The following is a 27332-nucleotide window of genomic DNA, read 5'->3' as shown; positions in this document are numbered from 1 at the left end:
ACCATCATCATCATCAAAAAATCAACCTACAGGAGGATGCAGGCCTTCACATGGCAGCAGCCGGCAAAACTACTGAAAACAATCGAGCAAATGCCACACCCACCGCCATCGAGAATCAAGATGCAGGCAGACGCAGACAGCACGCTGACATCATGGTTTACAAAAAGCATGCCTATGATACGTTGAAGATGAAATTACAGTGCTGGTGCTAGTTTAATGATAACTGGTCAGCTTTTCGAAACCATACCCACGAACAGATCATGTAACAAGTATCTAAATAATGCATGTAATACAAAGGGTGGTGTAATAATGCATGTAACAAGTATCTTGTTATGCATAGACACAAGTGCTGGCCGGCAATACCACATCACACACCAATAATAAACCCAAAGGGTTGAAGTTTATTGGGTTGCATCAGAACTACACAACACTGAAACCGGACCACAGTTTAAACATTGGAACAGACTGCAAAAAGGCCCGACTGGACCACACGAGACCATGGAGTAGCACCGGTCTATACAGCACAAAGCCATGCCAAATAATCCAGATGAAAATTACACAGTGTACAAGTTCGATAAGGCGGATTCATCGCAAAGCCAAAGATATTACAGAGTTACACTGGGCTAAGCAACAGCATAGTATTCCCTCTGGTAATCGTCCCGGTCGAGGGCGACGAGCACGTAGACCGCGTAGATGATGCCGGGGATGTAGCCGAGGATCGTGAGCAGCAGGCAGATGCAGAACTCCATCTGTTTTAAGACGGATAGGAAGAGCCACGGTGTCAGTATGTGGTCAAGGTTGAGAAAAATTGTATACAACAACGTATTCGTACAGTTATGCAACAATTTCATTCTAGGGTTAACATAACAGATCGTCAGAACTCACTCTCCTTGCAAGGGGAATTAACTGTGATTCTGACACAAGGTTTACTGCTGGCTAAACGTATGGCTCTGACTCCTTTTTTTTCAAGAGCTACGCCAAAGGCATACCGTAGTCCTAGTTTTATTAGATAGCAAGCAACTAACAAATCATGCCTTTGATCAAACAAGACCCAAGGCAGAGCACACAAGCCTCCAACACACCTATGTCCACGCCTCTATCGAGTCGGTTCTCCCCTCATTAAATCCAAGGAATAACTCTTCCTTATCTTTGCCTAAAGGATAATTAAGGCATATCATTATTAATAACATCTATTCAAGAATTGCATATCATGATCATAGCTGATACTAGGATAACTAAAGCACGAGGTAGGATGTAACCAATTCAAGATTGAAAAAAATATCACACCATCACAATCGTACACAAAAAAATATAACTCCGTCTGTTGTCGAGATTGCGAACAAACAGAATACTGTCATAATCGTACAGCTACCCACACCAAACGTGTTGGCAATGTTGTACATCACCAATTCATTGATCCCGGAGTTACAGATTAATCCAGCTGAGCATCAGAGCAAGTCACCGATCTGACGGTAACAGCAGATCATCCTAACAACTCAGTCTTCTGGCAGGAAATAAACGTTGATAACTATATCAGTGTAATGGGGGTAAAACTCCAAACATGATCCCCATGCACCCCACATAGTTCCTCATCGGTACGACTACACTTTCAGTCAGGTCTGTACTGAAGAAACATTTCAAGATATAATAAAATCCGATCTGCCCTGATTGGCATGGCAGCAGTGGCTGCACGATCCTGACAAACTAGAGTGAGAATCAGCACAAATCATAGTGTGCTACTGACTAAATAACATGCATGTAGTTGTGCACTATCTGACAGTGGACACAAAAGGGGAGAAAAAGGGTAGTCGGGCAAACCACAACTGGACGACCATAGAGTACAGGGAACGAATGAACACAAGAATGGACACAATCGCGCGAGATCGGGGGCCAGCCGCCCGCCCAGCGTTTCTCGGATCCACGAAAATTCGTCTGCCGGAATCTACCCGGATTGTGTGGATCCAGTCCGAGAGGAGCGCTGGGGAAAGGGAGGACGGGGAATAAGGGAGGGATGAGCTTACGCTGCAGCATCCGTAGTGGAGGAAGACGCCGAGCGGCGGGAGGATGATGGCGAGCAGGATCTCGAGGAAGGTGCAGCTCCGGGACGCCATGGCGCTGGATCTCGGGGGTTCCGATCGGATCGGGGTGGAGATTGGGCCTTGGGGAGGGAGAATCTGTCTCTTGCCGGTGCTCCGGTCTCCGCGGGCACTGTATTTGTAATTTTGTACGCGTGGCGGTTTTGCTCGCCTTTAATTCGTCGTCGCTACGAGCAGGGAGCGGATGGGGTTCGCGCGATGTAGAGAGGGGACTTCAGCCATCGCGTGGTACACGTGATAACCTCGAACCAACGAACAAGAGCTTTCAACAACGAAAGAAACATACGACCAACGCTGGCTCTGTTCACACAAAAAGTCATAATCAACCATCTCTTTTTTTCTTCTTCTTCGGAAAGTCCACGGACTACCAGCACCCGAATGAGCTGAAGATCCTTCCACCCGACAAAATTTATCATAATAGAGCTTACTACAATAGATAGAGAGAAAGTCGCTAACCAACATCTTTTTCTTGCTCTTCGAAAAGTCCACGGTCTACAGCACTCGAATGAGCCGTCTGCGCGGCAAAACTTACCTTATGGTAGTAGACATAAAGAAAGCCGCTGATCTTTTAAAGGACCAGCACATTGAGCAGCAATCATCGCTGATGAAGGGAGGCGTAGAACACCGCCTCCCAAACCCAGCGATATCCGCCTTAGACAAAGCTTCACACGCCTCTGTGCGACACTGGACGCACCGCCGGGATGGAGGCTACAGAGGGAGGTCGGTAATCCCACTACTAGAAAAAAGACCTAGCGATAAGATCACTACCAGAGGTGCACCATGCTAGTGGCGCGCACCTGATGTGATGAGGTAGTGCGCCACTACTATGTGTGGCCATAGTTTGACCTACGGTTGGGCATGGACAGCCTGGCCTGGCCCAGCCCGAAAATCCTAGGTCGGGCTTACATGTTTGGCCGGGTTCGGACCTGATTTTGGAGCCCGAACATCGGGCGGGGCTAGGCTCGGGCTTAAAGAACACGTGATTTTAGCTTAGATCGGACCGGGCTGGGCTTTTCTTTGTTCGGGCTGGGTTCATGCCCGATCTTACAAGCAACCACACTTACCAATCACGGTATAGGTGCGCCACTACTATGTGGGCTTACGGGTACCATTAGAGCACCACATATAGTAGTGACGGACCTATATGTGGTGCACCACTGGTAACTCCTGCCCAAAATTACCACCACACCCCCTTAATCGTCTTTTTAGTTTTGAAAAATAAATAAATAGATAGAAATTTTAAAAAATAAAATTCTTCGAGATACCAATGTATTATGTCAGTTTAATGAAACTGAACAAATATGAATTTTGACTTTTTTTGGAAAATGGTGCATTGGTTCAGTAAAACGGATATTCTGATTCCTACGGTGAAAAAGTTTTTCATATGAAAATCTATATACATAAAATTTTATATCCGATTCTAAACAACCTACAGCCATTTAGCGAATTTTTAGATTCTCAAATATCAAAAAGTTTTTTCGGCTTTAAGATTTTGATGATTTTTTTTTAAAATAGCACTGACGCACCATATCAGCCTCCATCCTCTCCTCTACTCCGGCGCCCTTCCTCCTCCCTGGCCTCCTCTCTTCCAAGCACTCCGGTGACCCACCTTCCTTTCCTCCACTCCATCCTCTCATCTCTTCTCCACCATTCTGCCTCTTCTTTCCTCTCCATCCACTCGGATTGAGCTTCAGTGACTTTGCCAGCCCACAAAGTCACTGACTTTGAGTCACTTGCAAGTGGGGCCAGGTGGGACCCACACAATGAAGGGTCCCACTTGGACCCACTTGTAAGTGACTCAAAGTCAGTGACTTTATGGGCTGGCAAAGTCACCGAAGCACGGTCCCATCCACTCCTCATTTCTTCTCCATCCTTCAACCTCTTCCATGGTCCATCTAATTGGAAAAACAAAACAAGCAAAAGAAATGGTGCTAGATGAACGGGACAAATAATTTGGAAAGCAAAAAAACGCGAAAAATGTGGTGCTAGATCTAGATCTGGATCCAGACTTCAAAATTTAAATATTGACCCGCACCCTAAAGAGATAGTAATGGTGCACCTGGAGGGTATATCAGCAGCATACCCAAATGTTAGCAGTGACACACCAGGTGGTACTCCACTGGTATTTAGAGCGCCACTTAGCAGTGGCGTGTTATCACTCTCGGAACCAAGGGGTAGCAATGTTTTGCAGGTAGCAAACACGGCACGGAAACAGTCAAGCCAAAGCTCCATCAGTCATCAGACCACAACTAAAACACGCTCAACAGCTCAAATTTATTCAGGTGTATCAGAATTACAGAACAGAGAAACAAAACCATACCACGGTTCAAACATTCACACAGGCTGCAGAAATGCGCAGTGGAGACGAGCAAGATGGATGCAGCACCACGCAGGTGGCTAGTTTGTAAAGTGCAGAGCCATGCCGGAAATTACAGATGAAGGAAATACAAGAAGACGCCAGTTTGACATGGCGGGTTCATCACAAAACAAAGGCCGTCTTTACAGAATTGTTACGGCGGGCGGGCTAATCAAGCAACGGCGTAGTAGTCCCCCTGGGGCTCGTCACTGCGTGAGACGAGCACGTAGACGGCGTAGATGATGCCGGGGATGTAGCCGAGGATGGTGAGCAGCACGCAGATGAGGAACTCCTTCTGTTGAAACACAGAAAGGAAGTGAAGATCAGCACTGTCGGTAGCAGTATAGTAGCACTAGCATGGTAATGTTAGTATACCATTATCAACATAGAACATGCTTGATGTGGTGGAACAACTGTGATTGTAGAATGATTAACCCAACAGATCACTGGAAGAACTGCTCGCTATTCTCAAAGGAAAGACTAGCTGTGATTGTAACATTTTTGTATCTGTGATGAAACTGACCAGAGTGGGGAGAAGGCGCGGTAGGCGTCCAAGGTCAACTGAATGCATAACGGAACGAAACATACGTACAGAGAAGCAAAATTACTAGGGAAAATATGGCACGAGAACACGTGGACATGGCGCAGCATGTTGTGGGCTGTGGCGCGTGCCTCGGCCGGACCTCGCAGCTCCGGCCAAGCGGAGCCGCCGCCGCCGCGCCAGTATCTTTCTCGTATCACGTGGTGCCTGCTAAAACTGGCCTACGCTGGCCTACCCAGAGGAGAGGGATGGCTTACGCTGCATAGGCCGTAGTGGAGGAAGACGCCGAGCGGCGGGAGGAGGATGGCGATGAGGATCTCGAGGAAGGTGCAGCCGGACGCCATGGCTGGATCTTCTGATCGGATCGGGGAATCTCTCTTGCCGCGCGCCGCTGCTAGCTCCGGTCTCCGTGGGGGCTATTTGTATTATGGAATATAATGGAGCCGCGCGCGTTGGTTGGCCGCTCGATCGTGGGGAAGATGAGGATGGATGTCAGATGTGGTGGGGGCTCCAGCGGAGACTTTGCCCCTCGACCCTCGTGCTGGGGCGCCGACGCGGCACGTCGCGTCACACGCGGCTCACGCCGACAGTGCTTGGAAAACGCCAGAGCGGCCACACGCCAGTCTAACTCACAAGTGAACATTTCTTAGACATGGCGTTTCGGCACCGGCCCGGTGCACATGCACCCTTTATTTCATTTTAAAAACATTTTAAAATGTCAAGCAGATGTAAAAAAAAAAATCTCTTGCATACCTTAACAAATTATATGTTTACAAAGTTGTTCTAGCGAAAATCGACATATTATGTATCCTGTGTAAAAAAAGATAAATTTTGGCCCTAAAAACCATCCGTTTCTCGAGACTTTTTTTTTGTCGTTTTACACATGAGATAGAAAATATCGGTTTTATGTGAAACTTTGCGTGCGCACGTAGAACACGTGCCCCTCCACATGTGAATTTCTTTCTTAACTTTTGAACTTTTCAAAATATATGTTTGTAGTTTATACATACCACACTACTACAAAAACAGCTAGCGCGCCTCAGTATAGGTAGCAGTGGTGCAAATTGCTTGTGGTAGCAGTAGTGGAGCACCACAAGCAATGTGCACCACTGCTAGTCCCTTATTAGTGGCGCACTAGGTTAGGGTTGTGTCATTGCTAAGTATGGGGTGCGTGGAAATTTTAGGCAGCCACCCCACAGTGGGTCGCCTTTTTAGTTTTTCAAAAAATAATACAAAATGATAAAACTTTCAAAAAAAAAATCTTTTGAGATATCTAGGTATTACGTCATCTATCTTGTTGTTAGCAAAATCCTTTGAGCTGGAGATGAGGAGGTCGTTCAGCGCTAGGATGGCACAGGTGGATTAGATGGTAATTAAGATCGTAACATTGCCAATAATTTTAATGTGTTGTTCGTGAAGCGTACGTGGTTCGAATCCATATATACCTGAGATATGAAGACAGTGGAGTTCTCAGCTCAGGCACTGTTCTGTTGATGCTTGATTTTATTTTTATTGCCTTGCTGATTGTTGCATTGCAGGTGTGTAATTGTGCCGGTGTGTTGTCAAACTTGAAAATTTGAAACAACTATAGGTATAACTAAATCATTGTTAAGAGCATCTTCACTCGGGCACTCCATAGGGTATCCGGCGCGGCCGTCTGTTCACCCGTATGGGGAGCCGCTGGCGCGTGCACGGAAATGGGGGCTGGTTGACCCCAGCCGTGCCCCCATAAAAATATTTAAACGTTTCAATTTATTTTAAAAAACAATTTCATAGATAGTTCGGTGATTTCAGCGATAGTTTGAACATTTCTTTTATAAAAAACAAAAATATAAAATTAATGGTGGCCATGGCCGAGACCTAGGCGCAGGTATTTCGCCGCTTGTAGTCGTTGTTGTCGTTGTCGCTGGGCTCCTGCTTCTTTTTGTTTGATAAAGGGTTCTCTATACCTGTCTCTACTATATAAAAATGCCCATGCGCACTCAGCCTCCTCGTGGCGGTGATCCACCGCTGACCACGCCTCGATGTCCTCGTCCGCCTCCTTGAACGAGGTGATCTCTAGCAGCGCGCCAGCGACACACTGCATCAATTGTTGCTGCTGCATCTCACCACGGACAAGGCGCGACAAGGAATTACAACCAAGACGTCGAAGTCATGCAAGGAATTCTGGTACTTCTGTATTCGGTCGGCGTGCACAAGCGATTCTTCCACGCTTTCCGGTCGGTGTTGCTTATATCTCGAATCGATGTATATATTTGAATTGTGATTTTTCTTTTGTTGTTGTCAGCATGGGCCTAAGAATTGATACAAATGATATATCGTCATGTTGGTGAATCATTGCACCGCCTTGTCTTCGTGGTAGTGAATCTTTACAAGATCTTGTCACGCCGCTTTAACTACAGTGATGCTGTGTGGATTTGGTTGCGCCGCAACGCTATTGGATTTGGACAATCTGGAGTAGAAACAGTCGAAGATCTAGATCATACCCTATTTGATAGGCGTCAAACGCTTACCCGAGAGAGAAATATGTAAGAGAATGTATATAACAATTAACGAGAAAACCAGCATGCCATTGTCTGTATCCATCAGGTACATATTGATATGTTGAACAAAACCACATGCATCAAGTCAATCTAAACCACACTACAATGCAATTGACATGATCATTTAATGTGTTGTTGCTCATTAGTGAAGGCAACCTAAACCAAATTATGGTTATGTTGAAATTCAAAAATACAATAAACTTAAGATAGAGCTGGAAGTTTATTAAAGAGGTAGAAACAACCAAAACAATAGCATGTCATCTTACAAGGAAGGACATTAGAGGAAGAAGATGATGCCAGTGTTTGTGGCAACACGGTTTATACGATATTGATGACACCTAATTATGGACTAAAATAAAACTTGATGTTTTGGATTTTTTTTAGCAATGCACGAGCCTTGCACTATGCTAGATAACATAACATAAAGGCGTAGAAACCGTATCAACCCAGAAGCATTCAACTAATCAACATAAAAACACATATTTGCATTGTTGTTTCTTCTTTTAGAATTACATATTTACGTTGTGTTTTTATTTTTTGAGGGAACATATTTACGTTGTGTGTGCCTCATGGGGACAAAGGTTGAGTGAATGGGCTTGTTTAAAAAACAAAAGGTAGAGTTGATGGCCTGAGCTGGCCCATCATTGATGATTCAGCCAAGATATCGCCGGACGGAGGAGGATGCTCCTGAACATGGCGGCGGCTCGTCCGTCAGTCTCGTCACCGTCGCGCCGCTACTGTATGTCTGGGGGAAGCGGACCTCGCCATGGTGGTGGTCGACGTTTTGAGACGGCCGAAGAAACCAGCCGCCACCACCGACGACGACTCGAATCCCTCCGACAGAGATCTATCGGAGTCGCTCGCCAGAGCCAATGCTACTGCCGGTATGAAATATGGGGACTTCTCCTATGTGAACTTCAATTTCCGTTACTCACCATCTTTTAGCAAAATTGATATCTCCTATAGCTGAACTGCTCACCGCCCCTTTTAGCCATTTCCAGTACGAAAATGTTTCAGTTCCTGTATATTTTGCTCTCACTTGAAGAACCAAATGGAAATGTTGCTGTTTCATCATCCAGCCTGTCGGCGCCTCCACACTCTCTTGAGTTGTACTACTTTGGTTCGGAAATTCAAAACTCAATATGCACCCGGTATGTATAAAACATATTTTAAGAATTTTTTGCGCATATAGAGGAACATGTTATATGTGCGCGTGTAAAGTTTCACATAAAACCGACAAATTTATGCCCTATGTGAAAAAAGACAAAAAAATGTCTCCAAAAATGGATTATTTTAGGACCAAAATTTATCTTTTTTACACATGCCACAAAACATATTGGTTTTTGTTGAAACAACTTTGTTAGCATGTAACATGTCAAGAATCAAGATATACACGAGTCATTCTTTTATATTTGTTTAACATTTTTAAATATGATCAAAATGCATTTCAGATAAAGGGTGGATATGCACCCGGGTGCAGAAACACTCCTAGTTGCTCTTTTGTGTACTACAAATCAAAGCCCAACCAAAAGTAGAGGATCTCATGCCATGATTCTGCACCGATTAAAAATGCCAGGGTGGTGTCAACTGAATCAAAATTAACACAAGTAGTGGTGCCCATTTTACGATTTTGCACCGATTAAAAATGCCAGGGTGGTGCGTACTGAATCAAATATGAACTCACCTAGTGGTTCCCATTTAATGATTTTACACCAACTAAAATACCAGGCATTTAGCGTTTCTTAACACACAACGGAAAATTATAGTGTCAAATTTCCCCATATGTTAATTCTCACCTAATGTAGGTGGTTTCCCTTAGCTGGGCCTCAACATCCATGAAACATCACCCTAATCCATATATGCTCTAGTCTGAAGTTGTTAATTGCGAAGTCTACTCTGCTTGTCTGCTATCACCTACTGTCCTTAGTGGTTACCCTGTCAGCCATAACATACAACACCCTAATCTGATGTTGCTAATTAATTTTGAAATCTAATCGGTTAGGTCTTTATAACAACTAAATTTGAAATTCAACCGATCTCGCGTATACATAACGTCTCTACTTCCCCAGCTCTTGATTTCTATGCAACCGCAATCTTGTAGGTGGATCCAGAAGTTCCAGCATAATCTGCTTGCACCTCTCTTCTACTTGGAGGTTTTCACAGTAATTGCTCCAACTCTTTGGTGTTTACTTTTGACTCGATGCACCAGCTATCTTTCATTTGTACAATCTGTACACTTCTGATTGAGTTCTATACAGATCTGAAATGTTTATGAGTGTTTGATTACCCTTTTAACTCCTAGATCTGTTTGGTGCTACTTAGAAGTTTAGCCTTTGAACAGTGGGAATATAATTATTATTTCATGCAAGCAATTTTTTAATAAAAAATTGTATACATCTTCAAAACAAATTGTCTCTCTTTATTACAGTGTTCGTACATTGTTGGACAGCTGCATATGAATTCTATTTCGTACTTTGTAAATTGTATAATACCTGCAAAGACAGGATAAGCTTCCAGTAGATACCTACTTCGCTGATGCAATTCTTGCTATCATAGCTCATTAGTTGCTATGGATTTCTGAAGGCATCTCCCAAGCAATCTAAGTATCTAAGCTAAGTAATTTTATTGTTCAGCATTTTTCTGCTAAATCTACTTGGTTGGATAAAAAGTATCATATTATAGCTTGGATTTAGCTCACAATTTAGTTGCCAGTATGCTTTTGGATTGACAGAACAAGGCTGACGGATTGTACTGATGTCAGATATTTTTCAAAAACTAAGACGCTACTTTTGTTCTTTGGAGACATAACATCTGTTTTATATTGTGCAATAACCCAATGTATCAAAGACGCATGGTACATAACGTGGCCTACTGGTTATGTGACTGTAGACTCGATGCAATAGCCCAGCTCTTAGTTCTGTAACAACCCTTCCATTTGTTGATGTGGCGATCTAGTTTGTTCTATACAGCTTGCTTATTAGTTGATGATGCTGTTACTAGGTCAAATTCTACTCAGTTGCAGTGTGCTATTAATTGTAACTTTCACCCATGCAGAGCAACAACTCCAGTTTCCGCTATCATACTAATAACGGAAAAACCACATGTTATACTTAGAGTTACTATAAATTATTTTTGGCACAAAATAATTAGTCAACACAATTCTATTTATTAGATTGGTCGTGCTGTTGGGAAAAAGAATCACTCTAGTCATTCTACCAGTTCTCCTGCAACTATGATCTATTAAAGGAAAAAATAATATTTTGGTTGTTGCAATGCTGAAACTGTCTGCGCTGGATTTGGTAATAGATATATGGAACCTCATGTGTTGGAGCATATACTTGATGGAAGAGAGAAACCGACGAATCTAGAACTTGCACTTTTGAAGAACATTACAGCACATTTCTCTGAAAAGCGAGAAATTGGCCATGGTGGATTCGCAACGGTTTATAAGGTAAGTTTCTATTTATGTATAAAATAGGCATAGTTCATAAAGATCCCAAGAATAGCAATGTACTTTACCTCTGGGTGCAGCTCTTATTGTAGCTAAATTATGTTAACAATCGAAATGTTAGCTTGTAATTAACTAAATATCAAGGTTGTTGCAAGTCTAAAGTATCACCTAATTCCGTGGCATATATTTCATGTCAAATTCTTTGGGTGGTATGTTTCCGGAATTGCAAAGTTAACTTGATAAGTGTGCGGTGTTTGGAGTAAAAACACATTTGCATGTTCAGTGGCTAGCTTGTGGTGCCATAAGTTGGGGCCTCAAATATTTCTTAGCATGTGTACGGAACGTGCGTGGTAAGTGGGTTTTGATGCGTCTACTATGTGCTCTCTATCTCTCTCTTGTTGTGGCCACGCTACCACAAACTGGATTTCCTCCCCAAAAGACACCAGATACATGCCCTCTTATAGGAGGACCAACGTCAGGAGACTTGATGCACAAACCGACTATGACTTGAAGTATCCACTAGGAATAGGACTCTCAGATATAACCCTATTTCTTTAATCTGTCTAGACTAGTAACCGAACAGGACTCTTTAACCTAATTTTAACCTGGCTGGACTCTACTGACGCCACAACACTCTCAGTTTTTTGTGTGATCCTAGGGTATTACATACCCTATTTCCTCTATTATTTCATTGCATCGCACCTTCAAAATTGTCACAACAGGCTGAACTTGCTCAAAATTCTGACAAGTCTCACATCACATCCTTGGTCCATAAGTGATTGTATATTTTCAAACAGGGTGTCCTCCCAAACGGAAATGTCGCTGTGAAGAGGATTAAGAACAGCCATACAATTAATGAGAAGCAATTTTATCGTGAAGTTAATAGCCTTTTGACGACTAGCCATCCAAATATAGTCAGGTTTCTTGGCTATTGTGCTAGTACAGATCAGACAGCAATAAAACTTGAAGGATCAAGAGAACATATTTATGCCGAGATAAGAGAAAGACTTCTCTGCTTCGAGTATATCAACAACGGAAACCTGCAAAAGCATATTACTGGTATGCAGCTGTTCTTTTAAACAGAAATTGGAATAAAATAATCTGTTTTACTTATTTCTTATATCTTATTTTCTTCCACTTGTAGTTCTCAACCGACAATCCATAATCAATAAGGGATAGATTGCAACATATGAAAATGTTATTCATTCAGTATGCAAGTTAGCATGCACAAATCAAATGTCCAACAAATTCTTGCCACCTTTTCTTTGTAGATGAATTGAGGGGACTTGATTGGAGTGCACGTTACCAAATAATAAAAGGAATATGTGATGGTCTATATTATCTGCACAAGGAAAAGCGTATATATCATATGGATCTGAAGCCTGACAACATACTATTAGACAATGATATGGTGCCGAAGATTACGGACTTTGGTCTATCAAGACTTGATGAAATGTCACAAACTATGACTGTAGACCGTTTCGGATCACTGTAAGCTATCTAAAGAACAAACTGTATTTCCTGGTAGTTACTCTCTTATGCCATGATGTTGTTTCCATAATGAGTGAAACTATCTCTTTTCCAGAGGATATTGTGCTCCAGAATATCTACACAGTGGCAAGATGTCATTCAAATGTGACATATATAGTTTGGGCATTATAATCACTGAACTGGTGACAGGACAGAAGAGTATTCCTGATGATAACAAATATATTGTAAGAGTGCTTTTATCTCACCACATGAAAATGGTCCTTCAAAAAAAATCATTTTTTCTTGCCTTTGCATGTTGTTACAATTTTTCTGAGTATTCCTAATTAATTTATACCTGGAAGAAAATAAAAAATGAACTATGTGATATCTCACATTAAACTGGACAGTACATAACAGCTTTGGTGGAATGTGGGAATTGTGTAGCGAAATGATGAACTTCTCTGGACACCTGCTATTAGATGCATGGAAGTTTACCTATAGAAGTGTGGTTGGCATCTCTGTTCCTTGTAGATCTTTTTCCTATATTTGTTGACAGGAGAAACTGTCATGAACCGAAGTAGCTACCCACAATTTCAAATATAGAATCACACAATACTAGATAAACCTCTTTCGTGTAGGTACTATTGTATATGCCAATTTTTACAATCTAAAAATTGGATTGAGATTGTTGTGTACTCCCTCCGTTCTGATTTAGTCTACATTCTAGAAAAAATGAGACAAATTAGTAGTGCATTTATTAGTACTACTTAGATATTCCAGCAACCAATCCAAGCTACATTGAAAATAACAACATCCAATAAAGAGAGTAAACCCACCTCGTTTTCAGTGTTGTTGTTGACTAAAAGCTAAAATGTAGAGTATTTCAGAACAAATTTTGGAGCTAGAATGTAGACTATTTCAGAACGGAGGGAGTATCTGGTGATATTGTGGACAGTTTACAAGAGCAAACAAATACATATGAAGTTGTACTAGTCCTCTTACCTTTTTTATCCACAGAATATGTGTAAAAATAGCTACTAGAAGCTGCCTTCACTCTAGGACTATGTACTTGCAGCGAGAAAGCTCATTTATCCTATCATTCACATTTATTTCTAGCTAATATCTTTTTAAGTAAATAAAGCATCCAGAGTGCTTAGGAAAAGGTATCAGAGTTAGAGAGAAATGATTATGTGTGAGTTTGGTGGGGAATAACTTAAGGTGTATTATACACAAAAGGGCTTGTTATCTAATCTTTATTACTCCTATAAACAATCAATTTGGAGGCAGCCAGGTCTGTTCATCCTCAAGCATGAGGTACATTGGCTGTGACCGTGTGGACCTTGTATATATTGAGTGGAAGCCGAGGTCGTATCAGAGGCTGAGCTCAGCGATGGTGGCTATTTGTGTGATACTACTTTTATTATCCGTTGATGTGCACCGTTGTTGAGCTAATAGGATAAAATGAATAGTTTCACTCTTTTGGTCAGTTCAGACAGTGATGAGCCTCTTTTTGAGAGAACACTACTAAACCTATGATCTGCATATCATAGCATGTACTTAGGCTGGGCAATTGCTTGTCCCATACCACTCTCATGTCCAACATAGTTTTTTTTGTGTGTGTGCTTCCATCCTTTCCCTGCCGCACGACAAGCGAACCCTCTTGGGTTGCTTAATCATATAAATGTGCGCGCGTGCCTGGTTTAGATTGTATGTTCAATGTCTGGGCATTGTCTATATCCGTTTGTGAAATGGCAGGTACTCCGAAGATGGATGCACAGATGGAGAAAAACAGGAAATAGAAGTCCACTTGGTTACCAACAAGTAAGTAAATGCATTGATATAGGGCTTCAGTGCCAGGAATCTGACCCTTGCAACCGGCCTTTTATATTGGACATAGTGCGTGCTATCAACGAATTGGCGAGCACTAATTCACAAATCAGTAATGACAATGAATTTACAGTTGGCCAGGTAAATGTCTCCTGATCTTCCAAAGAGCTATTTTCTTTGTTCTGATGGAATTATTTTGTTCTCATGGTCATAAACCAGTTTTATAAAAGAACAATTAGTATTTCATTCATTCAGATCTTAGAAAGTCTGACAATACAAAACTTAAGCATCGCCTGCAAAAAATGTGTAGTTGCTAGTAGTATCTCCATGAAAGGCCCGCATGCTCCTTCCAGATAATATTTCCAAGGGAAAATTTGCTACAGGACACCGTTATTTGTTTTTGGCATTTGTTGAAATACACAACCCGATTCTGTCTTTGCAAGGCACCATTACAATTTTGTGGCACATTTGCTAGAACACACCGCATGGCTCAAAATGGAAAGTTTTGCACTTTTGCCTGGGATGTGCACTTTTGTGGCCATGCGGTATGTTCATGCAAATGTGCCACAAAATTGTAATGGTACCTGGTAAAGGCACAATCTGGAAGTGTGTTTTTTCAAATGCTAGAAAATAGCGATGTCCTATAACAAATATTCCCTATTTCCTATATGGCCATACCCGTTGTCCTCGCCGTCTTATTCACCTTGCTCGTAGGATGGACAAGCTTATTTTGTGAGAATTTTGAATTTATAAAACCATGCATGATGTATTTGACTAGCTTATTTTTGCACAGATATAGTTTTTATTTTTACTCATTATGAGTTGCGTATTTACGATCTTCTCAGGAAATTGGTTAGTTTTCTAGTTCTCCTAAAAACTATCAAAGTTATTTACTGGCGAGTAGGGCATGTTCAGTTGGAAGACATGAATACTCTTCTGAATCTAAAACAACTACAGTTGGAGCCAAGTAAATTGTTATTCCAACCGTTATATGTACATGCTCACTATCTTTTGGTATATTTCAATGAGCTTCTCGAGATTAACCTGCAGTTTCAGTAGGCACACATGTAAAAACATCTTTAGTGATTGTGGACAGAGGTGAGGGCCTAACCTGAGGTAGGAGGCTGCAGGGAGGAACTCTCTCATCTTAGGGTTACAGAGATAGAGGCACCTTATATAGGTCAGGACTGGGCTGGGCCAAATGGGCCACAACAGAGAACAAGAAGATAGCCCAACAGTATACACCAACAGCTTGTCTAACACTCCCCTCAAGATGGGTGATAAATGTCAATCATCCCCATCTTGGCACAGGCAAGATTACACTCCTTTGAGCCCGGATCCCTTTGTTAAACAATGCTGCCACTTGTTGTCCCGATCTCACATAAGCCAATGAGATAATCCCTCGCATCAATCTTTTCTTTAATAAAGAATCTGTCTATCTCCACATGTTTAGTTCGCTCATGCTGGACAGGGGTTATTTGCTATGTTTATGGCAGACATATTATCACACCACACTTTCAAGCTTCCTTGCCTTAAAATTTTCAGCTCTCTTAGAAGGTTTCGTACCCACAACATTTCACCCGTGCCCCGTGACATAGCTCCGTACTCGGCTTCGGTCGTTGATTTCGAGACAACAGATTGTTTCTTACTTCTCCATGACACCAAATTTCCTCCAACAAAAACACAATACCCGAGGTGGATCTTCGATCATCTAAGCAGCCTAGCCCAATCCGCATCACAATATCCATCTACATTTAGGTGTCCATTACTTTTAAACAACACTCCTTTTCCCGGAGTGCCCTTCAAGTATCTCAAGATTCTTTGAGCTGCTTCCGGTGTCCATCCCTTGGATCATGCATATAGCGACTCAAGTACACTTACTCGCAAATGATATATCCGGTCTCGTGTGGCATAAGTATATTAGTCTCCCAACAAGTCTTTGATATTTCTCCTTGTTTATGGGTTCTCCGGACTTCTGCTTGTGATTTTAGTGTTCGGTCAATAGGTGTTGAAGCCACTCGGCACCCCAGCATGCCCATATCATCTAAGAGATCCAATGTATACTTTCTTTGAGATAGTGATATCCCTTTTGACGATCTTGCAACTTCTATTCCAAGGAAGTATCTAAGTTTTCCCAAATCTTTCACCTCAAAGGCTCGACTCAAGCATCCTTTCAGCTTTGCGATTTCCACAACATCATCTCCCGTGATGATAATATCATCAACATACACAGCAAGGATAGTGATTTTCTCGCTCCGAATGTTCTGTAAAATAAGGTATGGTCTCCATTGCATTGACCATAACCCATGCCACACACCACTTGTCCGAACTCTGTCAAACCAGGCCCGTGGAGATTGTTTGAGACCATATAGAGATTTCTTCAGCCTACATACCTTTCCTTTAGTTTCAGTGTCCGACAAATCCTGGTGGCATCTCCATATACACCTCCTCTTGAAGATCACCATGCGTAAATGCATTTTTGACATCAAGTTGATGCAAGGGCCATCCGAAATTTGCCGCACAAGAGATCAAAATTACGACAAGGTGCTCATTTTTGCCACTCGGTGCAAATGTCTCATCATAGTCAATGCCATAAGTCCGACTATATCCTCTTGCCACAAGTCTTGCCTTATATCTCTCCACTTTTCCTTTTGCATTTTGTTTTACGTAATAGATCCACTTACAGACCTCATCGTATTCTTTCCTTTAGGGAGATCTCGTTAACTCCCATGTTTTATTTTTCTTCAAGGCCTCTAACTCTTCCATCATAGCATTGCACCATCTCGGGTCCAACCTGGCTGCCTTCCAATCCTTAGGAACAGATACAGTTTGTAGTGAAGCAACAAAAGCCCGAAAAGTGGGTGACAATGCCTCGTAAGAAATATAATTTCCTATGTCATAGTCATCATAACTCAGTCGCTTTGGGGGCCCAACATTTCTTATCCCTTTCCTTATTGCAATTGGCAAGTCTAGGCTATTATTGGACTCGAGTCCGAGATTGATTCTCCTCTCAGAATCTACACTTGTACTTCCTTGATTTTCTCGGTCCAATGGGTTGCTCCCCCGCCCTCGGTCTTGTTGCTCCTCCGGTGCATCTACTTGTTCCCTTTGTACTTGTCTTCTAGAGTACACAAGTGGATTCTCGCAGCCATCTTTGTGGTGGTACGAGTCTAGGTGGTGTAGGTGTACCAGAATTGCAGGAATCTCCGCAACAATAGGAAATTGTTGATGTTGTTGTTGGTCACCATCTTGCTGCTCTTGAACAAGCACCTTGCTGTTGCTCCCCTCTTGAGCATCACCAAGATGGTCAAGCCCCCGGAACAAGCCACTAAGATCACTCTCACCAGTCATAAAATGGTTCCGACTCGCGAAACGTAACATCCATGCTTACAAATGTCCTCCCGTCGGTGGGACTCCAACACTTGTAACCCTTCCGTCCGGAGGAATAGCCAATAAAGATACATTTGATAGCCCGATGATCTAGCTTGCCAACGGATGGCCCGTGATCCCTTACAAAACATGTACAGCCAAAGAGTTTGGGTGGTACAACAAAGTCATTGTTATTTAGAAGGAGTTGGCAAGGAGACCGCATACCTAGAATCTTTGAAGGCATTCTCGTTGATCAAATATGTAGCAAGTCATAATCGCCTCACTCCATAAGAATTTTGGAACATTCATGGTAAACATAAGAGATCGAGCCACTTCAAGAATGTGCCTATTCTTCCGCTCAGCAACTCCATTCGGGGAGGAGTGTCGGGACATGAAGTCCGGTGCAAGTATACCTTGCGAAGATAAGAAAGCAAAGAAAAGGTTTGTTGATATATTCGGCACCATTATCGCTTCCGATCACTTGCACCCGAACATTGAATTGGTTTTTCACATAGGCACAAAAACTCGGAAACAAGTGAACACTTCATCTTTGTGACGCATAAGATAGATCCAAGTCATTCTGGAATAGCAGTCAATAAAAGTCACAAAGTACTTCATGCCACTTATCGACACAACAGACACGTCCATACATCGAGTGCACTAACACAAATGGGGATACACTTCTGATCCCTCTACTAACATAAGAGGTTCTTGTATGCTTAGCATATTCGCGAGCATCACAACATAATTTGGTTTTGTCCACTCCATTCATTACATCAGAAAAACTCGAAACATTTTATCAAACGCCATGTGACCCATTCGACAATGATGAACTAGTGCCATACTCTCCTTTCCTCCAACAATCGCAAGCAAGCTACGTAACTAGCATCATGCCCCATCTTGTCACGATCTATGTGCCAAAGACCTCTATGCCTGGTTGCAGTCCCAATCTTCTTGCTGCTCTCCCTTTCCCGAATTAAACACATATATCTATCAACTACTATACGGTAGTCCTGCTCGATCAATCAAGGCACTTAGAGATAGCAGATTTACTCGGAAAAGCGAGAACATGTAGAACTGATGACAATTTTATGTTGGGTGTACATTGCACCGACCCTCCCCTTTTATAGATTGTGTCTGTGCCATCTCGCTGTTTGGATAGTGCCTCTATGTGTGGAAGGATACCGAGTATAAGAGTCAAACTCACTAATATTTCCAGTAACATGTTTGGATGCTCCGTAATCAAGAATCCAATCTGAATTAGCATTATGAGTGGCTATAGAAACTCTATCAATATTACCTTCATCTTTGTAGACATAGTGAGCAAAGTTCCCAAAGGTTGCTTCATTTTGTCCTTCTTCCTTTGATTGTCCCCGAGAGGTACCGGTAGTTGACTCGAAGCTGCCGCCATATGTGCCTTGGGTGATATAGTGTGCTGCTGTCCTCCACCCCTGCCATACTGATATCCATATGGCTGTCCACTACCTCTGCCATAGTGCTGTCCACCACCTCTTCCATGGTGCTGTCCATATGGCTGTCCACTACCTCTGCCATCACCTCTTCCTCTGTAGCTTCCTCTCGCCATGTGTGTATCCTCCTCTCCCTCTACTCGGATGTAGCAAAGGAGGTACACCGATGCTTCAAGTGTCCCTTCCGCCCACAAGTATAGCGAGTCTCTCATCTCTTGTCTCTCGTTAGTGTAGAAGGTTGGATGAGGGACAGAATCGCTTCCCTTCGTCATATTCAGACGCACTTCCTCTCTGGACATAGCTGCAATGGCTTCTTTTAGAGAAGGGGTAGTGGTTTGATGCAGTAAAGCAGCCCTTCTCCCCTCAAAATCTTGATTAAGACCCTTCAAGAACTTCATGACTCGCCGACGTTCAATCCAGCTTGCGGCGAAGCACTCACACATTCCCCATGGGCAAGTTCCGGAGGATCAACATGATCTAAATCTCCCCAAAGATGCCGCAACTCAGCCACATATGCCATCACAGTTTTGTTTCCTTGTTGCAAGTCATGCACTTTATCTTCAATCTCAAGCAATCAACATAATGTTCCCCTTTCCGAATAAAGATTTGATAGGGTGTCCCATACCTCCGAAGCTTTTGTGAGTGCCTCTACGGTAAGCAGCAATGTTAGGAACCAAAGAGTTAAGCAACCATGCCACAATCGGAGAATTTATGGTATTCCACTCGTTTCCATTCCGGACTGGTCTTGTCCGCTGGTTCTGCAGCCTTCACCACTCACACGTTCATCCAGCCCTTTCGAGTTCAAAATCAACGAGTGCCCTCCTTGACCACCGGAGATAGTTGGCCACTCCTTCCAACTTGATTTCATTCGCCGGCAGCCTCAAGTTTCGACCGATGATGGTATGGGAAACGATTGCTCCCCTCCAGCAGATCCTCCTCCATCTCCTTTGGTAGTGATAAGTTCCGCCAGCTTCTCCGCAGCCTTGGCCAAATCCCCGTTGTCCCCCATGCTTGACACCAAACTAACCTCTCAGTAACCACCAAAGGACTTACCCGCAGGATGCCTCTTCGTCTCCTTACTTGTCACTCGCCTTCCCCTCCTTGCCGCCGCAGCAGCCCTGCTCCCTTCCTCTTCCTCCCAGCCACCGCAGCAGCCTACTCCCTTCCTCTTCCTCTTCCTCCTAGCAGCCACAGCAGACTAGGCTTCCAGATCGGCAGTCATTCCCGTCGTTGCCCTCACTGCCCCTTGCTCTGATACCATGTGGACAGAGGTGAGGGCCTAACCTGAGGTAGGAGGCTGCAGGGAGGAACTCTCTCATCTTAGGGTTACAGAGATAGAGGCACCTTATATAGGTCAGGACTGGGCTGGGCCAAATGGGCCACAACAGAGAACAAGAAGATAGCCCAACAGATACACCAACAGTTGTCTAACAGTGATGCATGGCCTTAGTCCTCCAAACATACAGTTAATCATCACATTTTAAGAGGGTTTATAGCGGATATCTTTTTTTAGGTGTACGCACAAAAAAATTCGCCAAAAATTGACATTTTTTGTGACTTGTGTAAAAAAGACAATTTTTGGTGCTCCAAAATAGCCTATCATGATATATTGTTTTTTTTTTTGCATATCCGACAAAATAATGTCTTTCTCCCACAAATTTTTGTGTGTGAACATAGCATATCAGGATGTACACACAGATTTGTTTTCAGAATTTTTTGACATTTCGAAATAAATATGACATGCATTATTCATAATAGGCACATTTGACCTATGAGCCAAAACACCATGTCCGGTTTATAGCTTTATGGAAGCATGTAAACTGAATACTGTTGTAATCCAAGTTCTATGCACGACCAACAAATGCATGTTACCATGTCTCATCTTCAGGAAACACTTGATTGAAGAGCTGCATTAATTCATTATCTCTTGTCATATCCTGTAACATATATATCTTATTTCCTTAGTCAAAACTACTGCTTATGAGACTATAGGCAGGGACTATATATGTTCATGGTCATGGATCTTGCTCTGTTCTAGCAGATAAGCCCTTACTTGGAAGATGATATGCTTGGGATTGAGCCGCTCGAGCTGCATTTTCCTTTTGAGCCTATCAAAGAGATGGCATGCTTACTCCAGCTAACTAATGAGACAGATTCTTACATGGCCTTCGAGGTCCAAAAAATGAGCCTCCTGCCGTACTGCACAGAACCACACCAAGGCATCGTTCCGCCACATTCCAAGTTCGATGTTGACATAACATTGCAACCACAGTACAAGGCACCAAAGCGTGCCAACGAGTTCATCGTGCGGAGTACCAGAGTGAATTATGGTTTTGCAACTGAACATATAACTACAGCCACATTCAATAAATCCATGGGTAATATTGTTGATGAGGTGAATCTGGATGTTGTTTTTGACCCCGAGGTGAGCTTCCTTCTATGAAGATAATAATAACATTAATGCTGGAAGTATTTGGATTTCCCATCTTTAGAACAGTTGGAAGCAGATGTGTTTTGCAACACCCTATCAGCAAACCATTAGCACCAATATGTTACTCCCTCCGATCAGAATTAATTGACTCAACTTTGTCTAGATATGGATGTATTTAGACACGTTTGTTGACTAGATACTATGTACCTGGACAAAGTTGAGTTAATTAATATGAATCAAAGGGAGTATATTACATCGGGCTAAGTACGTTTTCCCCTAGTATTTGTACTTTTGCAGCACAATCTCGTGGCTTGTTAGCTCTACAAAATTTAGTTAGGTTGCATTAACTTCAACACACATGTAAGGCACACACATGTCTACATGTGTGGTTGTGTTGGGTATATATACATACTGCCTTTCTTGTACTAGCAACGGGAATTTCCAGCTGAAATTTTGAAAAAGTCAACAACGTGCAGAATTAAGCATGTTTACTCATGAAACTAATAGGAATTTGGCAGGAAATATACTGGGTGTTGATTGCAAGATCTCTTTTCTTTCAGGTAATCCCAGAATTCAGCACGCTTCTTGACGTCCACCCGCTTGAGCTCCACTTTTGCTTTGAACCCAACAAGCTGGTGGCACGATCACTCGACCTAACAAACAATACAGATGAAAAAGTGGCATTTGTGCTTCTGAACAAGAGCAATGAGGAGACGTGCTTCTTACACAGCTTGCCGACATTTGGCATTGTGGACCCTTGGACCACTTACACTCTCGTAGTGGCAATGAAGAAACAAGAAAACCCACCACAAGAAAGAAACGTCGATTTAATCCTGCAGACCAGTAGGTATTACGAAATTCACAGTGACAAAGACAGGTGCATGCAACATTTTCAGAATGCGGAAGAGTTGGGTAATGCTGTGCATAAAGTGACTTTGAAAGGTGTTTGTGCTCTGCAAGGAGAGACAAGAATTGAGGTCAGTTTGTTCAAGTCAACATGTTTTTGTGGTTAAGTGGAATATTGTTTACTACGGGTGTTCAATCCTTGGTTGGCCAAAACTGTACATAGCACGTAATGTCCTAGAAGATTCTTAAATAAATTTACTTGAAAGCATTGAGTACGGTATTCTACAATGATGACCCCACCTCTTATTGAACTATACATACAATGTAATGCACCAGAATAGTATTCAAACTACTAAAATTGATCGAGATTTAGGAGGCTAAGAAATACGATCTCTTAGGTATTCTGTTTTACCTAATCAAACTAATGTTTCAGCCGGTATCGGAACAGAGTTGATATTATTATGGTTAGGTGAAGTATGTGTTACGAATCAAGGGCCAGGCGATATATTTTCACGACAAACATAATTGATCTTGGAAGTTCAGAAACGAAAAAGATAAGGGGTGTCTATAGCTTACTCGACATAGAAATAGTTCTTTCTCATTGTTTTAGAATTAAAGAATGTACTAAATATCTATAGCTCAAACAGCTTAGAAATAGCTATTTCTCATCGATTTAGAAATAGTTATTTCCTAGTCGACACTGTTAGCTGTCTGGTAGAGATCTTCTTATCGCTTACACGGCAGGAATCTCATGTTTATTAGAGGCAACCTGGAAATTTCTCTTCCTCCTTTGAAATAGACATATTAATGTAATTTTAGAGAAGAGGTTCTTTTTCTGAAAAGGAAACAACACAGCCAAACTAGTAGTACCAATTAGTCCAGAAATGACTCGATACTATTTCTAATCTCAGCAAGTCATTCACAAGCCATGGTTTTTTTTACCCAAAAAGCCTCCCCTCATCAATTTCCATTTAAGTAACTGCCGTTAGTTTACAAGCTATGTTCAATGAGAGAATTTGATAATATTGTATATTAGACAGTAGAGGATTCAAGACTATTAAGAAATATACCCCAACTAAATTTATTCATCTGGCTGATTGTAGTGTGGCATTGAGTTCATATGTACTTATGCTTTCTTTTGTTTCTCTTTTGTTCATGCATTGATGGTATAGCAGTCAATGCCACCTTCAATGAAGGTATGATTTTTCTTTTCATTCTTCCCTAGATCTTCCATGTCTTTTGTGTTTTTTTCTAATGATGACAAGAATCTTGTTCTATCAGATCATATTGACGGACGATATTCATTCCATGCTAGGTCAATACATCAACACCATAGATGCAAATCAGACAGAGCCATTGTGAGTGTTGAGCTTAGTACGAGCAATCAAATATTAATAGCTTTGTTTCAAGTGAGTGCATTGTATGATATTATATTGCGTTAAATACCTTCTCATTATGCAGGATTTTAACAGGTCATTCATTAGGTTACCTTCATGTATGGAACTGTGACACGCAGGCAAGTTACCGTGTATTGTCTCAGTATATAGTGCATATAAAGTTTCACTTGATTGGCAAATACTAGTAAAACATATGATTCCTATTGGTCCATGGAAGCCATACCATAAACCAATGTCAGTAGCATCGACGTTCATGTTTAGAGAATGTCTAGCAGATACCTAAAATGCCATACCTAAAAACCCGTTTGTGGTATCTCTTCAAACTGTTTTTTTTTGGTATGGCAATTCGTCTGCCAGAACCGATACCTTACAATTAGACTGTAAAATTTTAAAAGACACTTTTCGACACTGAAAAATAGATCATCATTTGTAGATAAATAGAAACATTGGCACACATGGATTTCAGAGATAGATAGTTCGAGAATTAAAACTACGATTTAACTGGGGCCTAACACTAATAGAAAGTTGGCAACCGGGATACTTCAGCAGGGCCTTCAGATGTGGCAGAGACGGTGAGGGTCGACGAAGGGCTGGTGGGGCACCTCCTTGGCCCACGCAGCCAGGCGAGCCTCGGCCAGCTGGTCCAGTTGAATGCCTCGTGTGCACCATCTGCCTCGCAGTGGCACTTCGCCTTGGTCACGGTGGTGCGTCGCGGCCGCTCATCAACCGTGTCGTCACCCTCTCCTCGTCCTCGGTGACGTTTTTGTCGTCCCCGTTCTCCTCTAAAGGGAGGACGCCAGCAGTACGGGGAAGCCTGGCGCAGCAGCCCGCGAGCACCCTCCTTCGCATAGTGCCCGCAGGCAGCGATGAACGGCTCGCGCAACTCGAGCAGCCCACTCCAAGGGCCCTTGTTTGTCCGCGAAGAGCGCCTTGAGCACGCGCCTGAGATCGCCCTTCTTGGGGGGATTCTAACAGGCCACATCTGGCCACGGATGTGGCAGATCAGGTGGCGGCGGTGCCTGCAGCGGGTGGAACCAAGCGGCAGGCTGCCAGGCAGAATGGGGATTTTGTACCATAAATTCCATTCCAAACCCTAGATATACCACTCATGCGGCCGAATTTACAAGGGCCCAGATTTTTTTTACGAGCGCGCAAAACCTTAGAACAACCATTTTTGTATGGGCTTGGCCATTTTAAAGATCTTCTAGAGATTTTCTTCTAGCCAGAAAACATCTTCTCATGGTAGTTTTAAAATTAGTATTCTTTTGACCGAATATTGTAGGGGAAGTCCCACATCCATTTTTATTTAATAGTACTTCCTTCCATTCATATTAATTGACTCAACTTTGCCTAGACTTTGTCTAGACATAATATATCTAGTTAACAAAAACGTCTAGGTACATCCATATCTAGGCAAAGTTTGAGTCAATTAATTTAAATTAGAGGGAGTATTATAATTCTATACCGTGGATAATGCAAAGGGTCATCATCATAAATAGCTCGGTATGCACTGGCAAATGTACTCTTCTGTGGTTTGCATTGGACTAACAGATGACTCATTTATATTTTCTCCCAGACACCTATGGGTCGTTCAGTTCAAGTCCCAGATGGAGCTATAGGCAAGCTCTCTGATATCTTTGTTAGTAGCATAGGTGTCTTCCACCATCCACAGATATGCTAATAAGATGATTCTTCTTACTGCAGTTTGGTCTGTTAAATTTATTGCACGTAAGGGATGGTTTCTAGTTGCATTGAATAATGGTTGCATCGATGTGTACAATTATAAAAAGGATATGCAAAAAATCACGAGTATCAAAGCACACGGTAGCCAGCCCTATTCATATTCACTAGCCATTCACCCAACCAAGTCGTATGTGCTATCAGCATGTTGTACGGAAATGAAGCTCTGGAACTGGGACGGCTGGTTCGGCTGGAAGTGCATGCAAACATTTAAGGAACACAAAGATAATGTATGGGCAGTCGCATTTAACCCAGAAGACAACAACAGTTTTGCTAGTGTATCTAAGGATGGGACAGTAAAGGTTTTTCTTTTATCTCTCTTTTTTCTTTGCTAGTAAGCAAAATTTCAAGTAAAGAAGATGAGTAGGTTTCTTATTCTATTATTATACCTTGATTGCAAGCTCTGATAATTGGTGTTCAGGTTTGGTGTCTTGATTCTCCCAAATCTAAGCATACTCTGGATGACTCGGGCAAGGTAGGCTGCCTTGATTTCTTCGCACATGTTAATGGTCAGCAGTATTTGATTACTGGGTCAGATGACAGGACTGCCAAGGTTTACTATTTCATTCAAAAATACATTAGTCCTTCTGCATCCTAATTTATATAGCATTTCTAATAATGTTTCTCATTTTTGAAATAAGATATGGGACATGCAGAAAATGGAGTGCGTTTGTACACTACCTCACAGGTCTGAAGTTTGTTCTGTCCTTCCACATCCGAGTCTTCCACTTCTAGTTACAGGTACAAAAGATGGTCATATTAACTTCTGGAGCTCCAGTAATTTCAGGTAATCACCAATTGAAACATGTGGCACAGCCCCTTTAGAATGTGTCACCCTTACATGTGATTGCGCATATGTCAATTAGAGCTATCATGGATTGTGTTGTTGAATGTTACAATAGATGCCTGATCGAAAAGCTTGCTTACAAATTTATTTCGTACGTGATTGTGTTAACCTTTGTTGTAAACTGGTGAGCGTTTTCATATTTTGTAGGCTCAAGAGAATACTTCACATTGGCAGCCTTTCACCGGTTAAAGGTCTCACACGTTTTATGGAGCCGGGAAGGTAATCCGTCTTACATATTCTGTTTTTTTTTATTTTCTTTTTACTGGTTCTAAGAACGCAGCCTTATTGGCTGCTTATAAGCTTATTTATATCCATGTTGCATCCATTTAGATAATAATTTTCCCTATTATGGTATACTAGTAAAGCACTTGCTCTTTCTCTATTAGGGTTGTGGTTGCACATGAGAAGGCAGTAGCAGTGATTGAAATTAATGATGAAGAACATGGTGATAGCAGCGTCAACAACGAGAATTCTGTATCATCAACAGATTAGGGGAATCCAAAGCCAGTCAAGGAGTACGAGTATTTTGGTAAAACACATTTTCTTCTTAAAAGCGGCATATGTAGCGCATATATGCATTTGATCATTGCTTCTGCGCTCCATTTGGTACAACGCTTCTTCCTTCTTAAAAGTGGCATATATAGCGCATCTATCCAGTTGACTGTTGATTGATCCCTATTAATGTTATCTCTTTTTATACACCCGCCGCGAATTATGATCAGAATCTTGACAGGGAGCATGTGGAACCAGCTTCAGGAACTGATTCGGCAGGAAAACATCGATGTTGTTGCTTCTGAGTTGGCCCCCTATATTGCTCGACAGTCCAAAAATTACGCGTGCAAGTAGCACAGAATTAGCGCGTGTTACTTAACAGTTTTATAGCCGGAGATGTATTGCACACTACTTGGTGGGCACGCTGATTGATATTCTTGATTGTAATCGGAGCACA

At 42.2% G+C, this 27332-nt stretch overlaps 3 protein-coding genes across 3 annotated transcripts; 1 reads left to right on the top strand and 2 right to left on the bottom strand.

Moving 5' to 3' along the window:
* Positions 1–360: 360 nt before the first annotated feature.
* Positions 361–2241, bottom strand: LOC124654219 (hydrophobic protein OSR8-like). Its single transcript, XM_047193237.1, has 2 exons — positions 2022–2241; positions 361–749 (listed from the first exon to the last, which is right to left on the bottom strand). Exons 1-2 carry the CDS (start codon positions 2109–2111, stop codon positions 624–626), a joined length of 216 nt encoding a protein of 71 aa, XP_047049193.1. The 5' UTR covers positions 2112–2241; the 3' UTR covers positions 361–623.
* A 2105-nt stretch (positions 2242–4346) lies between these two features.
* Positions 4347–5387, bottom strand: LOC124654220 (low temperature-induced protein lt101.2-like). Its single transcript, XM_047193238.1, has 2 exons — positions 5251–5387; positions 4347–4747 (listed from the first exon to the last, which is right to left on the bottom strand). The coding sequence occupies exons 1-2, from the start codon at positions 5335–5337 to the stop codon at positions 4625–4627; spliced, it is 210 nt and encodes a 69-aa protein (XP_047049194.1). The 5' UTR covers positions 5338–5387; the 3' UTR covers positions 4347–4624.
* Positions 5388–8302: 2915 nt separating this feature from the next.
* LOC124657588 lies at positions 8303–26875 on the top strand. Its single transcript, XM_047196115.1, has 18 exons — positions 8303–8420; positions 8482–8558; positions 11785–11954; positions 12257–12478; positions 12573–12702; positions 14213–14278; positions 14315–14425; positions 21164–21547; positions 22114–22329; positions 22450–22530; positions 23681–23757; positions 23861–23915; positions 24318–24500; positions 25373–25435; positions 25958–26089; positions 26178–26323; positions 26531–26602; positions 26770–26875. Exons 1-18 carry the CDS (start codon positions 8303–8305, stop codon positions 26873–26875), a joined length of 2409 nt encoding a protein of 802 aa, XP_047052071.1.
* The last annotated feature ends 457 nt before the right edge of the window (positions 26876–27332 follow it).

This window comes from Lolium rigidum, chromosome 5, assembly GCF_022539505.1.
Source record: "Lolium rigidum isolate FL_2022 chromosome 5, APGP_CSIRO_Lrig_0.1, whole genome shotgun sequence".
NCBI classification, from domain to species: Eukaryota; Viridiplantae; Streptophyta; class Magnoliopsida; order Poales; family Poaceae; genus Lolium; species Lolium rigidum.
The sequence above is the reverse complement of the archived record's forward strand: the minus strand, read 5'-3'. Positions and strand labels throughout refer to the sequence as shown.